Source organism: Pituophis catenifer, unplaced genomic scaffold, assembly GCF_029215685.1.
Source record: "Pituophis catenifer annectens isolate HBS135680 unplaced genomic scaffold, rPitCat1.0.hap2 SCAF_3, whole genome shotgun sequence".
Classification (NCBI taxonomy): domain Eukaryota; kingdom Metazoa; phylum Chordata; class Lepidosauria; order Squamata; family Colubridae; genus Pituophis; species Pituophis catenifer.
In genome coordinates this window covers 154,288,185-154,303,776 of record NW_027256883.1, presented here as the reverse complement: position 1 = coordinate 154,303,776, position 15,592 = coordinate 154,288,185, and the positions used below count along the sequence as shown (strand labels likewise).

The following is a 15,592-nucleotide window of genomic DNA, read 5'->3' as shown; positions in this document are numbered from 1 at the left end:
ATGCTCTGCCGATCTCCCGATCAGGGAACTCAGCTGGGATCGTCAGAGCATTTAAAAGAAAAAAAAACCTTTTTTTTTCTTTTAAATGCCTTTGACGAACCGCACGATCATCAGAGGTTTTTTTTTTTACTTTTAAAAGCATTTTTTCGGCCGAAGTTGTAGAAAAAATGCTTTTAAAAGTAAAAAAAAAACCTCTGATGATTGTGCGGCTCAGCTGGGCATGGGGGGGGCAGGGACTTTTGCTACTGGTTCTCCGAGCCACCAGCCTCCATTGCTACCGGATCGGGTGATCCAGTCCAAACCGGGAGCATTTCACCCCTGATAGTAATGCATTTTCAGTTATAATTTTTAAAAGTAACAGAATTATTCACATGTATTTCATTTATTTGAAGAATTATTGAATAGGTATGTATGAACAAAAATATTTTCAACAATTCTTTTCAACAATACTATTCTTCATTTTTGTTTCATTTAAATAAGAATCAGATCTCAAATTTTCTCTATATTTTCTGCTACAAAAGCAACATCACATACAAAGAAACTAAGACTTGCTCTTTTGTTAAAGCTGAATTTGAATAGAGATCCCTTTCCTTAGACAACAGTGAAAATTTTCCCAAATAAAGGACAAGATCTGCACTTACTCTTGGCTGTGAAGTGCTCTCAAATTAAATCAGTTTGAAGTGGTTTTCATTAAGATGGATTGAGTGTGGCATCGTGAGAAACACTTTATCAAATGCAGTGTTTTACTTAGTGATTAACTATATACCAGTTGATGAAGCTCCCCAAATCCTTCATAATCCCACCACTCCAATAAACATTTAATGAGCATATAAGTTCAAAAAGCCCAGCAGAGGATTTAAACTTTCAATCTTGTTTTTATTTACTCTTCCAACTCAATTTCTCACTTCAAGTTAAGAATGCTATTGCTTGAAGCTCATCTGTTGCCCTGGCAAAATTAAGTGCCCTGCACATCAGGACAAAACATATAGGTTCAGATTACATTTCTTGCATAGATAGATAGATAGATAGATAGATAGATAGATAGATAGATAGATAGATAGATAGATATTCTTTTTTAAAAAAGTTGCTAATCTTCAAAAATTTTGTTAAGGAAACCTCTTCAGAAAAACTGCAATCATAAGGACAATGAATAGTAATAAGGCAAATCCATGATTCAGCTATTTACTTTTTTACTCTGTAATTGTTATATTAATCTACAGAATAATAAATATCACACAGGGAATTAAGTATTCTCAAATATTTAATCCCTTTGGGAAGAAAAAGTGTACAATTTTTAATGATGCTTACAAATTTTTACAAAATGAATATACCAGTATGCTGTTAGAATGCATACAATGATCAAGGTTGACATTTCTGTAATATCGCATTATATTTAAATATTTAGATTTTTTATTGTATACAGTAAATATTTCTCCCTTGAATCTTAACAGTGGAATCATCACAATGCTTGCTTGTTAGATATTAAGACACTGAGTGCTGACAAAAAAAAAAAAAAAAAAAAGGATGCTGCTTGATAGTGATTAGCCTTACATAAGCATCTAAGCTATACTGTGCATTATATGTAAATAAGTATATTAATTCATTTATTATATGTAAGCTATTTCTTGTGTATGAGCACCAGTTTGATGTAGGCATCAAGCTAAAAACGGGGGGATCATAACTTCTAGTTCTGCCTTAGGCACAAAGCCAAGTGGGTGATCTTGAGTTTAGTCATTCTTTTGTAACTGAAGGAAGTTGGCAATGGCAAACCACTTCTGAAACACCTTACCAAGAAAACTACAGGGACTTGTCTAGGCAGTTGCCTGGAATCAAATGCTGATTCCAAGGCACACACAAAAAATAGTTTCATCAAATATGTAATTAAGACATTCTTAATTGCTTGCAACAGAAACATTTTACAGTATAATATTGCACAACTCTGAACTTTCTCCCATGGTAATAATGAAACTCAGAATATTGATTTATTTATTATGTGGAAAAATTCGTAACTCTCATCTCATTCTTCATTACAGTCTCAGAAAAGATACTAGTATGCTTTCGTTAGTAATTGCTTGGGAACACAAAACTGTTCTGCCTGCTACCTAATACTATTACTGGTATTCCTCCATTGAATGAAGGCTCTTTAATCCAGCGAAAATCAAGCATTAGCTTTCAGAAAATTAGCTTTCACTTTTGCAGTCTTTTGCATTATTTGCCAAAGTGTTTCAATCATCTAGGATAGGACGCAGAAGAGAGTGGATTGGCCAAAAACGAGTCCTTTCCAATCCTTGGCCGAAGCTGTAACCAGTTCAAAATGTTTTTTGTTACTGAGCAAACATTACTCCATGTCCTAATTTTCAGAAGAGACCTAGCAGCAGCAGTAGTATAAAACTCTAAACTTCATTAATATGGCAAAAATTTGAAGATATTTTTACACTGAGTTCCTTTGTCATCTAAATAATATAGAATTTGAAATGTACTTACATCTCTAGCTTTCCCATAGAAGGCCTCTTGAAAGGCAGCCTCTAAAGATCCAATAAAAAATACTGGATGGCAGTCACCATATCTGTTTCAGTCCAAAATGTTTCAGTTAGTAAATATAGTTTTTAATAACAAAAAGACAATAGTATCCTTTTTCCAAAATCAAATATCCAAGACTTATTGTATCAATGCCTTAATGATAATTATATATCCAAATATTTGTATATGTACATATACATTCACTGAAAATATTTTTTTAAAAAATTCAAGCTAAATAACATTGTAAAATTGTGTGCTGGAAAAGGTGCTGGACTTTTATTCTTCATCATAAGGAAGGACTGACATTTTTAGAAACCTGAAATTGACATTGCTCCATTTAGGCATTCTCTTAACTCAGCAATTAGTGTAAGCTTTCATATTAAAGAACAGAATTCTTTAGTTCTTCTCTCAAAGATAGTGGTAGACTTAACAAGGATAAACGTAATGGAAAATGCAGTTTATTTATTTTAAATTATTTTCTTTAACAGAACATACAGCCAATGACCAGCAAGTAAAAAAAAAAACAATTAAAAGATAATAAGATATAATGAAAATATAATAGAGGTAAAGACAAAAAGAAAACAGAAGCCTAAAACTATTGAGTATCAGAGAACTGGTAACAAGATATCAGCATCGGGTGGGGGGGGGGAACAGTCTTTTACTTCTGATTGAAATAGCAGCCAATAAGAATTTAGCCTTTCTGTTTGCAATAAATGGGTTCTGATCCTGCAGGCAGCATATAGCTTCTCCCTCAGAGTAGAATTTAGTTATATTAAAAGGGAAGAGTGTACAATATCATAGAAGAGACAGTGGGGAGAAATTTGAAAATACTCAAACTGCAAGGACATTCTCTTTACAAAAGGGATTTTCTACTTCCTACCCTCCAGTATTGATGTAGGGAAGTTGTTGAAATGGGCTAAGCTAAAAGCTCTATGATGTAGCAAAAAAAGCAAGACTGAATAGATACTTAGTAGGAACAAGTTGGTTCTAGTCTAGTACCCACTGCGAGCATCACCAATAACTCCTACCATAGATCCAACTGTCATGCTGCATTATAAATTCACTAGCAAGTTTCTGCCCTGACTTTTTCTAAATCTAAAGAACTAAATCCAAGGAGAAACTACAGAAACTTAAGTGGACAAAATATTTGTCTTCTATTGTTAAGAGGAGTTGTCAAAGAGCATTAAGGGGGTCAGTGAAGCAAAATTGTAACTAGTAAGAGAAGTGACAAGTGTGGGCTGTTTCCTCAAGGAGAAGCATTCCTGATTCCACACATATAGGAGCATTCGAGACACAACATGAGACCTGAAAGAGAGTAGACAAAATCTTGGACTGGACAATATCTAAGGAAGATGTTATAGATGCATACTTATGAACTATTAAGCATCTGTGAAATAGGTTTAAGCTTTAAACAGCTTTATGGCAGCAGAGAGGCAACACTTCTAGAGCCCAATATTGCCTTGGTGCTATTACCAGCTTGTTACTAATTTTTCCTGCAGGATTGTAGCCCTGGAATATAATGGTCAGATATTTAAAGGCAGAAGATTATTCAATGTGATTGTCATCAGTACAGCAATGGTGTTTTCAGCAGCTCTGTCCCTCTGAGAAGACCATAACTTTAGCTTTAGAATAATTAACTGTTAACTTTTCCTCCCTACAAAAATCTGCCAGGCTCCAGGTACTTCTAAGGGTAATCTGAGAGAGTGAAAGGATTGATGTAACATTTGTATAAAAGCAGTATCACAAAATATCTTGCTTTGAGTTTGTGTGTGTGAAATTTTCTTAACCTGGGTGATTGTATTTTCATGTAACATCTTGATTAGATAGAGAAGCCATTGATCTATAACGATACATGATAGTTTCTACAAAAGCACGTCACCTGAAATGGATCTTCAATAAGGTTTACTTGGAACATCAGGATGGACTCAACAGTTGGTTTCTCTCATTAGGTAATACTGCCATAAATAGGCCTCTGGGGAGGAATATGCTCTTACGGCTGATATTTGTCAGCAGTTGAACTGAAGGATATTGACACCAGCTTTGGTGTGCTCAATGTTCTGGTCAGGAGAGTGGACATGAAGTCTGTTGATTGCAGGTGAGCTTCAGATAGATTTGCAGTTAGCTTCTAGGTACAATCATACTTTAAAAGTCTCCTTTTGGTGTAAGAGGACTGCAAGAAATTGAGTCATCATCTGTGCCAAGCCTTCTAACTTAAAGAGTAATTCTATTATTTGAAAAGTTCTCATTCTTAAAGCAAGAATGGGAATGCTGAAAAAAGGTGAACTATTTTCTGACCAGGGTGACTTGGAAGACAAGTAACTTGTATTAAGACTTGTCTGTAACTGACAGCAAAGAGTTGTCTTAGAGTAAGGGTCCCCAAACTTGACACCTTTAAGACTTGTGGACTTCAACTCCCAGAATTCCCCAGCCAGTATTGCTGGCTGAGGTATTCTGGGAGTTGAAGTCCACAAGTCTTAAAGGTGCCAAGTTTGGAGACCCCTGTCTTAGAGTGTAGCAAAAAGTGTCCTTAGAAGTCCATCTTGTGATATTAAGTGTTATTAGCTAGGACTGTTAAAAGTATTTTTCTGTTTTTGTAAACAAGAAATGAGTCCTCTTTCACAGAGGAGACATCAAGGTAATCCTCTTTACCCTTGAAAAGTATATACTAGTTACTTGACTAGGAGGCAAGAAGATGAACTTTCTGTGATAGTGAGCTAATATAGTTCTTTAAATTTTCCCTCAAGTCCTCAAAAATATCTGCCTAGACTTAGAGAACTGCATGTTACTCAGAAAATGCACATTTAAAAACTCGGGCAAAGGAGGATATTTCAAAGTCGCAAAATATGTATGTAGTTCATTGAAAATATATTTTTAAATGTTACTCAAACAAGTTTCCAAATATTCACCTATTTGTTCTGCCCCTTTGCCAAATACATGAAATTAATCTGAATAATAGATCTTCAACATTAAATCTTCAAAACCAAAATAAGAAAACTCTGAAACAATGCACTGCATGGAGTCACATTACCTAAATAAACTTCCAAGTGATCTATTTATTTATATGACTGGATTTAGAGACCGCCCAACTTCCAACAACTCTGGGTGGCTTGAATTTCTAACGGTAGGAAACAATAAAAGGAAAGGGAGAAAAAAAAAGTCTTGTTCTGATAGAAAAATTCTTTTTAACTTGTCCAACCTGGAATGAGTAGAACATAAGTAGAACTTCCAAGAACATTGCAACCATGGGGAAAAAATCATGAAATAGATTGTTGCTCAATTCCAATTTGAAAAATATATTTCATTGTCTGTGCCAAGTATAGGAGACTGACACAAAAGCAGAATGCAAAGAGCTGGCCTATGGTTTCAGATCTTATTCTCATGTTGAAGTGTGTGACAGGGAAGGAAAACAAAAAAATAATAAATGGGAGGCTCAAACTGAAAATGAACTATATTTTATATTTGCAAGTCATTTTCTCACAGAAAGGAGTGGAACTTTCAGGTCTCTACCTGATATTTTGTTACCTTATACAAATAAATATTGCATAAAATTTAAGCACAGTATATACATGTATTAGAATTCATTGGAAGAAGCTTGTTATGTGTTTCGTGCTAAAGGAAGCAATAATGATGATGATATATGTATATAGATTGTACTTAGTTATATATCTATATCTATCTCTCTCTCTATATATATATAAATCTAACCTTGAAGAAAATTCTGCTGTGAATTGTAATAAGGCATCTCCTTCATTTTCAGCATTTTCCGGCACTACAGAAGGAAAGGAAAATATTGCAAGTAAATATTAACATGCAGGTTTAAAATATTTTCTTTACCATTTAGCCAAATTTTATGTGAGCTCTACTCATCTACCATGTCAAATTGTTTAATGAAAAGAAGATAGTCTTTTTGGAACTATTCTTTGAAGATGAATCTATGAATACAATGTCAATACTGTAGTGAATGAATTAATACAATGTCAATACTACAATCTGAAAATACTAAGCAATTTATAAGTGTCATAACTTGATACAATAACTAACTCCCCTGTAAGCAACTGAATTCAATTTAAAATGCTAGTTATTAGCCTATAAGCAGAAAATGGCTTATTAAAATGATTGAATCAATAAAATTCAAAATGCACATTAAGATTAACTGGGAAGGTCTTGCCTATAGTGGCTCCAGTTTATAATGCAGGAGCCATGAGTTGAACCTTCTCTACAAGTGTCCCAAATACAGCACATTCTCCAAGCAATAATTAACTGTCTTCTTTCAGAAACCAACTGAAAACATGACTGTTCATAGACATGGCCCTAAGATTACTTAAGGCGTTTAAGCTACCCCTACCCCAACTATTTTCTTTCCTGGCTTTCAACCATCTTGCCTGATGAAAACTTATCAGAAACTTAAAATCTGCGCTATTGCTATTTTCTCAGGTATTATTTAGGTTATTTATACTTTTGTATACTGTTATAAAGTATTGTTAGCAACCCAGAGTTATGTATTTGGAATGGGCGGCACAAAAAATTAATAAATAAATATAAGTGGAATTAATTAATTAACTAATGATTATGTAAAACATTAGTAGACCTAAAATGTGTATTTCTTCTATTTTTAATACTATATTGTAATGATGTCATATTCAGTTAAAATATATGTTATATTGAGAAGACCAGCAGAACACAGGAGCTACTGAAATGTTATTACAGCATCTTATGTTCTTGGGAAGACGTTGATGCATACGAAGACCAATGTCAGCTAAAGAACTGGCAGCTTTGATATCACCTTTTTGTGTATATAATAACAACAACAGAATAGAAGAGAAAACTGGAGAAAATCACAAAATACAAAAACCTGAAAATAGAAATAGAACGATAATAGCAAAAAAAATCAAAGACAGTACCAATAGTAAAAAGTGCATTGGATGCATCTGAAAACATCCGGAGCATCATTTGAACACCATTAACATTGACAACATCAATATCAGTCAGTTGCAAAATGCAGCTTTATTTGGAATAGCTTTCATCAGGGGTGTTAAACTTGCGGCCTGCAGGCTAGATGCATCATGCGCTGGCCACACATGATGCATCCTGGCCCCATTTTAGCAAAGGAGGAAAAAGTTGTGATATGTCACATGACGACAAGGTGACGACGCAAGTTTGTCACCCCTGGCTTACATCATGCAACAATTCCTTTTACACACCATCAAACCTTGGGAAGGACATAATAAGTGGATAAAAATACCAAAGTCAATCTAAACATCAGGCAGACTATATGACTAACTATAATAATAATTGTACTGGTGGACAAAAATGCCAAATCCAGTCTAAACATCTGACTGACTGTTCAACCAGCAATAACTGTACTGATAGAGTTGATTGATATGCAGCATATAAATTTGCTAAATAAATAAATAAACAATACAATATAATGCAATACCATTACCCATAATGGTTATTAATTTGTATTAAAAATATGATACCTAATTAATAGGTAGCTTTTTAAGTCAACCAAAAGACTTTTCTAAAATGTCTATTTAATAGATTAACAGAATAAAAATTTCAGATACAGATAAAATTTGTTCAACAAAAATGTAAGTTTATCTGATTTAACCTAATCTGTTAATAGCAAAAAATACAAGACTATGCCATTACTAATATCACAATAAAAATTAGCATTCAGTGAAATAATCACATTTATTCATGATTTTAACTATTTTTTGTTATTAATGAAAGTTAATAGTTCCTGAAAATCTCATTCCATTTACTGGTTATTTGCCTAGAACACATTTATATAATTTGCAACTTCATTTCCCCTCTTTTTTAAAAAGCTAATTTTCTATAAAAAACAGATTGTATTCTCTATTATTTCTATTATATCGCCCCAAGAAAGTCACACTGTGTTCTCAAAAAGCAACACGTCAAAATCATTGATCACTGAAAAAAAATCTGTTTTTTTCCCCATCCCGTTTGTCCAAAGTTGGGCTTATACTATTGACAATACATAGAAATACTTACTCATTGGAGATTTTCTCAATGCAGATGATGCCATACCAAACATCTCTCCATCATCCACCCCAAATTCTGTAGCATCTTCAAAATCATCTCCATCACTGTCACTAACCATATGTACATCTGTGCATTGCTAGTTTAGTAAAATTGATAATAAACCAATTACTTGAACAAATAAATGTCAACAATAAGTTTTCATTGTTAAATATCAAAGTCACCAAATTTTCATCCAAAATATTGACATAAAATTTAATTTTTATTTTCTAATAAGTATCTTTGAGAAAGAAGCATGCATAATTAGGGAATGTCAAATTTTTCAACATTCAATTTTCAAACATTAGTGGTGCTCAAAAGTTGTGACATGCCTGGGGGATTGTAAACGTATTTTGGTTACTTCAATATAATTTAGATGTGCTTGGTAACTAATTACTTAAATATCATAACTTTTTAACATTTTGTTTGTTTCATTTGTTTTTCAAAAATCAGTACAAAGAATGTAAGAAATTTTAAGTTTAATTGCTTGTAGAGTGGATGCCATCCTAAAAAAAGGACTTGACCTGACAGTGGAAGTAGAATGGTATATGCCCATGATGGCGAACCTGTGGCACGCAGAGCTTTCTCTTTGGGCACGCACGCCGTTGCTCCAGCCCATCTCCAATTGTGTTTCTCCATTGCGTTTCACTGAATCAATTCCAACTTCTTGCGAAAGAAAAAGATCTCACGAAATTGGAATTAATTGAGTGAACTTTTTCACTCTTGCGCTTCATAATGGGGGAGATGGGGTCCCATCCTCCTCCTGAAGCCTATTACAATGCAGAGCCACAACGTGACTCATGCGCTATTTCACCCCTCTGCTGTGGCTCCCTGTGGCCCTGTCGCGGCAGAGGGATGAAAGAGCTGTTGCCCTGTCGCGGCGGTGATGGCCAGAGCCTTTATGTGGGAACAAAGTGCCCCTGCACTTGCCTTTGTGCGGCAACAGCATTCCGCCTTCATTGTGGTACATTTACTATTGCCGCCAGCAAAGAGGGCTGGGAGAGAACGATGGGGGCGGATATTTTGGGGTGGAGGCCATCCCCCAAGCCTGGCCTTCCTCCTCCCTCATCAGTGGGGCCAACAGAAAGAAGGGGGCAGCATGGGAAAGCGCTCCCCTCCTCCGGCTGAGCACTGAGCACAAAAGCCCAGTGGGGGGTGGACCAACAGAAGTGCCCCCATTGGTGAGTCAGATGGTGGAGAGGCCTGGCCCAGCTCTCGCAGTGAGACACTGTTTGGTACCTCCAGATGTGAGTTGCCACCTTTGAAATGTGCCACGCCTTTGAGGAAGCTGGGCAGCTGGGGACATGGGGGGGCTTGGAGGAGCACGGAGAGTTGTGGGCCAGGTTCTGGAGGGTCAGAAGGCATGCTCCTACGTTGCCCCAACACACATTTCCAGCGCATGCTCCTCTGTCCCAAAGTGGGGTTGAGTGCAGGGTAGGGCGAAGGGTAGGAGGGCATCTAGGAGGAGAAGCCCGGCTGGCTTTCCTTTTCCCGTGGGGCGAGATTCTGTTGCTTTTCCGGGTTCCAGTGCGCCGGCCATCTGGTCTTTGTGTGCAAGGGAGCGCCAGAAAGCGGAAGAGCAGCTCCCAGTTCCTAGAGCACACGAGTGCCGGCCTGCTGGTCCAGGTGCACCGGGGAACTGCTCTTCCAGTTTCCAGCACTTCCCCGCACGCATGTGCTCCCATTTTAGCACTCGGTGCTGAAAAGATTTGCCAAACTGGGATAGACCAATAGAGAAAAATAGGATTTTTAAGGGATTCTGTTTAATAGGACCTTAAGGTTTTAAAATCATAATCCATACTCTCAATTGGACTCAGCAACAAATTGGTACCAATCTATTTCTTACAAAGCAAATGGACAGAAAGAGAGAGAGAATTATTTTTTTCTTTACATAATAAAAAAATATTATTACACTAATATTTTATTCTTTAGTTTCATTCTAATATATTCCTTATGAAATAAAATCAACCAGCAGACATTATGCTGTAAGATCAAAGGTAGGGCAGAAATTAGTCATTTTCAACAAAACTTTAATAAAAATTTATCAGCCAACTGTGTGGGAAGAAGGAGTTGTCCTACCTCTTCTGATTGTTCTCTAGTTTGTGCTGGTGAAGACCTTCTTCCGACTGTAAGTCGATGGCAAGGATAAGAGATTCCTGAGGCTGCTAAAGTAATCTAAACAGAAGACATGTATTACTGAATTATCTATCAAATTTTATTAAGCATCGAAAATCAAACTGCAATAGACATAAATACCAAGATGCATTCTTTTTTTAAAAAATAAGAACATTTTTAATTCTCTCCTGTTCATGGAGTGATCATATGAATCTAGGATGAGAAGAAAAAGGTTCAGAGAAAGATATGATAGCAATTTAAAACTAATGGGCTTGCCAGTAATTATAACATAAATGTTTTTGCAGTTAAGAATATTACAGTTGCTGTTAAGAAAAATCAAGCTTTTGATAGTGTGTGCCATATTGTGTGCACTAATCAAACAGATGGTAAGGATGAAGGAGAACTCAGACACAACAGGTTATGTAGAAAACAAACACAGGGTTAGTCCAAAAGAACTCAAATGCCTATACACTAATGCCCAAAGTATGAAGAATAAACAGGGTGAACTAGAAATTCAAGTACATGAGGGCAGATATGATATTGTTGCCACTATGGAAACTTGGTGGGATGAAACCCATGAATGGACAGGTACAGGGATTTAAAATTGTTTGAAAGAAACAGAACTAATAAAAGAGGAGGTGGAGTTGTGCTATATATATTTTAAAAAATAACTATATCTCTACAGAAATACAGCAGAACAATGACGAAACCATCTTGAATGCATTTAGGTCAACATAAAAGGAAAAAAGAATGACATTGCCATAGGTGTATACCACACAAACCACCCAACCAATATAAATGAACTTTTTTGCTAGTCAGCTAATTAAGGTATATAGGAAGCACACCACAACAGCAATGGGGGATTTTAACTAGCAGAACTGTTTGACTCATTTTTTGCATCTGTCTTTACACAAAACGAAAAAAATAGTCCAACCTATCAAAAAACAAAACAAAACACCCTATCAGCCTGACATCAATACTTGGGAAGATCCTGGAAAAGATGATCGAACAACAAATTTGTGAACACCTAGAGGCAAACAAAATCATAACCAGAAGCCAACATAGGTTTGTCAAAAACAGATCATGTCAAGCAAATCTTATTGCATTCTTTGACAAAGTGACAAAATTAGTGGACCAGCAAAATGTTGTGGATATAAATTACTTGGTCTTCAGTAAAGCATTTGACACAACCTACTACTTGATAAATGTGGGTTAGATAGCATCACCACCAGATGGATTTGTAGCTGGCTGACCAACAGCACTCAGTGTATAAAAATGGGGAAACCAGATTCACTTATCAACCATATTACTAATTTAACAACTGCAGTGATTCACTTAATAAATGTGGCATGAAATGGGGCCAAAAATCAGTTAACAAATTTTTCACTTAGCAACATAAATTTTGGGCTCAATAAGTTGAGAACCACTAGTGTACATTTTTTTGCCTTGAGAAGGGGGTTGGATTAGAAGACATCTAAGGTCTCTTCCAAATACTGTATGTTATTCTGGTATTCTGTTAGGATACAGGAAAGGTACAATGGGATGGGATAAAAGTACAGACACTGAGTAGAATCAGGGGTACAGATATTGAACAGAATTAGTGGTGATGTTTTAAAAATCTAGATACTTCAGAAACGTGAATAATTTGTGACTCCATAATCACTGTTCACCAACCTATGGATAGGAAAAAAGACTCACAGCTTAAAAAAAGATTAAACTCTAGTTCTGTTCATCTTATTGTTGTTGGTTGCGAAGTTGTGTCCGACCCAACTAACAATAACAACACCTACTGATGAATATAACTGACCTCAGAAGGTAAAGCTGGAAGCTGGAAGTTTGATGTTTAACTGTATGAGAATGAGCTGAAATAAATTATTCAATTGCAAGGTTCATTTTAGTAGGAAAACCCTTTATTGTATCTTTTTCTATTTCTTTGACACTCAAATGAATATATAACTGTCTTAAGGTATCTCCCCTGTTCCCTACCATGTAAATATGGGTATATAGCCTTCTTGGTTAATAAACTGCTATGCAATCAAGTTCTTCCAGGTAAAAATGCACATATTATTGAAAACGAAGACATCAAAAATGAATTGTACTATGTCAAAAATCAGTTTATTACACTAACCCTTTAAAATTGATTAATTTTTGCATTTAAAACACAGAAAATGTTCTATCTTCCATGTCACTCTAGTATGTAGTCCAAAGCCTAGCAAATATATTGGGAAAAAATCCTTTTATTCAAGGTATTTTTAATCACTTATATGCTAGAACTCATAAAAGCCTTAATTTTCTTCAGGTTAAAGGAAGCTGATTAAGTGTGCTAGCTAACCAAGTGAGTGTTGACCTGCCTGGACTAGCCTGCTGACACATTCTTGTAGCAAGGTTAAATAACAATTTAGTCACAATTTTAAAATCACAGAGTTAAAAGGAAATGGCTATTTTTGAATAAATGAAATATTAATGCAGACATTTATGTCAAGCTCAATTATCAGTGAAACTCTTCCATACCTAATACAGAATCTACACTCGCTTTTGCAATGGTGACACTGCTATTTTCATCATGTTTTGTTCAGTATGTTATTGGGCTCAAGTATAGAAAAATAAATTCCTCATGTGAAATTTTGCCTATATAGCTAAATATATCCAAACCTTTTAAGTAGCATGCTAAAAGTGACCAATGAAAACACATTTAAGTATACTTGTCATTGTGATTAAGTAATTAGAGCCAAAAATCTCACAATGAATAGCTTCTAATTTTCACTGGCTTTATCCAGATTTAGGAATGCTTAGTAGAATAGATCTTAAATGACTAAGTATTATCAAACTGAGACTTACTCTATCTTTAAAAAGTAAGAGCATTTAAGAAAAGACAGACAAATGAACATAGTGCTGGTCATTTGATGCTCTTTTGTTTCATAAGATCAATAGGTTTTTAGATAAAAACCAGAATATTCTTTTCTCTTTTTTATTCGTATCTTACAAGATATGGAATTGGGAAGAGGAATCAGCATGAATCATTCCTATACGGTCAAATGTGAGTTTCAACTACTAGAATGTTGAAATCAACAGCGTAATCAGTAAGCATTTTTAGATTAAAAGTTTATACAACTGAAGGGGAAAGCCAACATGGCATTTAATATTGGTGAAAATTAAGATATCAGATAGAGTTATTACATTTTTATATCCACGTGTCTGCAATATTAACATTTCAATTTTATACATTTTAACACTTTAATCCATTAATGAATTTAATAGTTATTACTATCACTGCCAAAATAGCTGTTGTTAAAAAATAACAACATTCAAAGGAAACTATGAATTTAAGAGAACCCTTCCCACCCCAATAAAAGAAGACAAAACAACAATCCTTCATACTGCCTACATTTACCAGTGATTGATAAAACTTTTTAACTGCCACTGAAATCAATCCTGAGTTTTTTACTCCAATAAATGTTTGCATGTAAGCCACGTGTTTACATGCATGAACAGACATGTATCTTTGTACAATGGCTAGAGGCCACACTACAAATAAGGGAAGTATTAAAGTACCATTAATTGAATTAATAAGTATAATTAAAAGTAATTGCCTGTAAAATAAAGCAATATGTTTGCAAAACGATAGACATCTTATCTAAAAATCCAGTCTTAATAAAATTCTTTTAACACTCAAAATCTCTCTATCAGAGATTGAGACACTATTGAATTCTGAACTCAACAGGCATGAATCTTTATAAACCAGTTTGAGTTTTAGTGAATTTCTGCAAAGGAAAATATCTTCATCCAGGAAAACTTCACCAATTGAGTTTTTGGAATTTCCTGATGTATTGTTGTAGAGAACCACTATAAAGAAGGATCTCCCGCGCAGATATGAACTGTCCACTCATGCAGGCTTCAAAATAAAGATAATCTAATCTGATTCCACTACTTTCATTTCTTATCTATTTATTTGCTATCTACAGTACAGAACCTTTACAGTTACCATATCCTCAACACATTTAAGAGGATGCCCACCTCCAACTCATAGGTAATTATGTAGGGAGGAAAATAAAAACATAATCCTCTAGAAAGTATTAAAAATTAAAAACAGCAAATGAAAACTAATTCCAATTATTTCTGCAAAAGAAAGGGTTCCGACCCAATGCCCTAATTAAATCATGAGCCTTGAGCCAAGCTTCAAAAGAAATCCAGTTATTTATTAGGAGCTGTCGGCACTTTCCAACCCTAACCCTAACCCCACTTAATTTACATCCCAGCTCTGACCCTGTTTCCCCCCTCCCCCTAAGGTGTGTCATCATCAGTCACAATCTCCAATGAAGCAATTTCGCAAGTTTTAGAGATCATTCCCCTCCAGCCACTCTGGGTAACTGCGAAGATGGCCTTGACAGAGAGATGGCTGGAATGTGCTTTTTGTTTTGACTGAAGTACTCCCTCGCTACAGCTGGAAAGTTCATTTTCCCATCTCCCTTGCCCATGGCAACTCGAGAGCAGGTCAGGGATGCTTTGCGAGTTGACACTTTAATGGTAGTAATTTATTTATTTATTGTGGTTTTATTATTTATGCACTTATAACTAAATATAATATAGATAGAATAAAACAACTGATACCATAGTGCCGGGGTGTCAAACTCAATTTCATTGAGGGCTACTTCAGGGTTGTGTTTGACCTTGGGGGGAGCAGGGTGGGAGTGGTCAGGGTGGGCATGGCCAGCTCAATGTCACTCATGTTGGGGTGCCTGTGATGGCCCAAGCACTCTGCCAGCAAAAACGGCGCTCAGGAGGGATGCGTGCAGCCCTCCTAAGCTCCATTTTCACTGGCAGAGGGTTTGCAGGAGGCCGCTGCAGCCAAAGACAAAGCTTGGAGGGCCATGCACAGTCCTCCCGAGCTCCATTTTTGCTGGCAGAGGCATCATAG

General features: G+C 35.6%; 1 protein-coding gene across 1 annotated transcript in view; it reads right to left on the bottom strand.

The window, feature by feature from the left end:
* FAF1 (Fas associated factor 1) overlaps nucleotides 1-15,592 on the bottom strand; it is a 198,552-nt gene that overhangs the window by 76,660 nt on the left and 106,300 nt on the right. The window contains exons 9-12 of the mRNA XM_070939550.1: nucleotides 10,642-10,737; nucleotides 8,536-8,662; nucleotides 6,226-6,289; nucleotides 2,485-2,566 (exon numbers count right to left, since the gene is read on the bottom strand). Coding sequence (XP_070795651.1) covers nucleotides 2,485-2,566; nucleotides 6,226-6,289; nucleotides 8,536-8,662; nucleotides 10,642-10,737 — 369 coding nt within the window. The remainder of the gene's footprint in view (nucleotides 1-2,484; nucleotides 2,567-6,225; nucleotides 6,290-8,535; nucleotides 8,663-10,641; nucleotides 10,738-15,592) is intronic.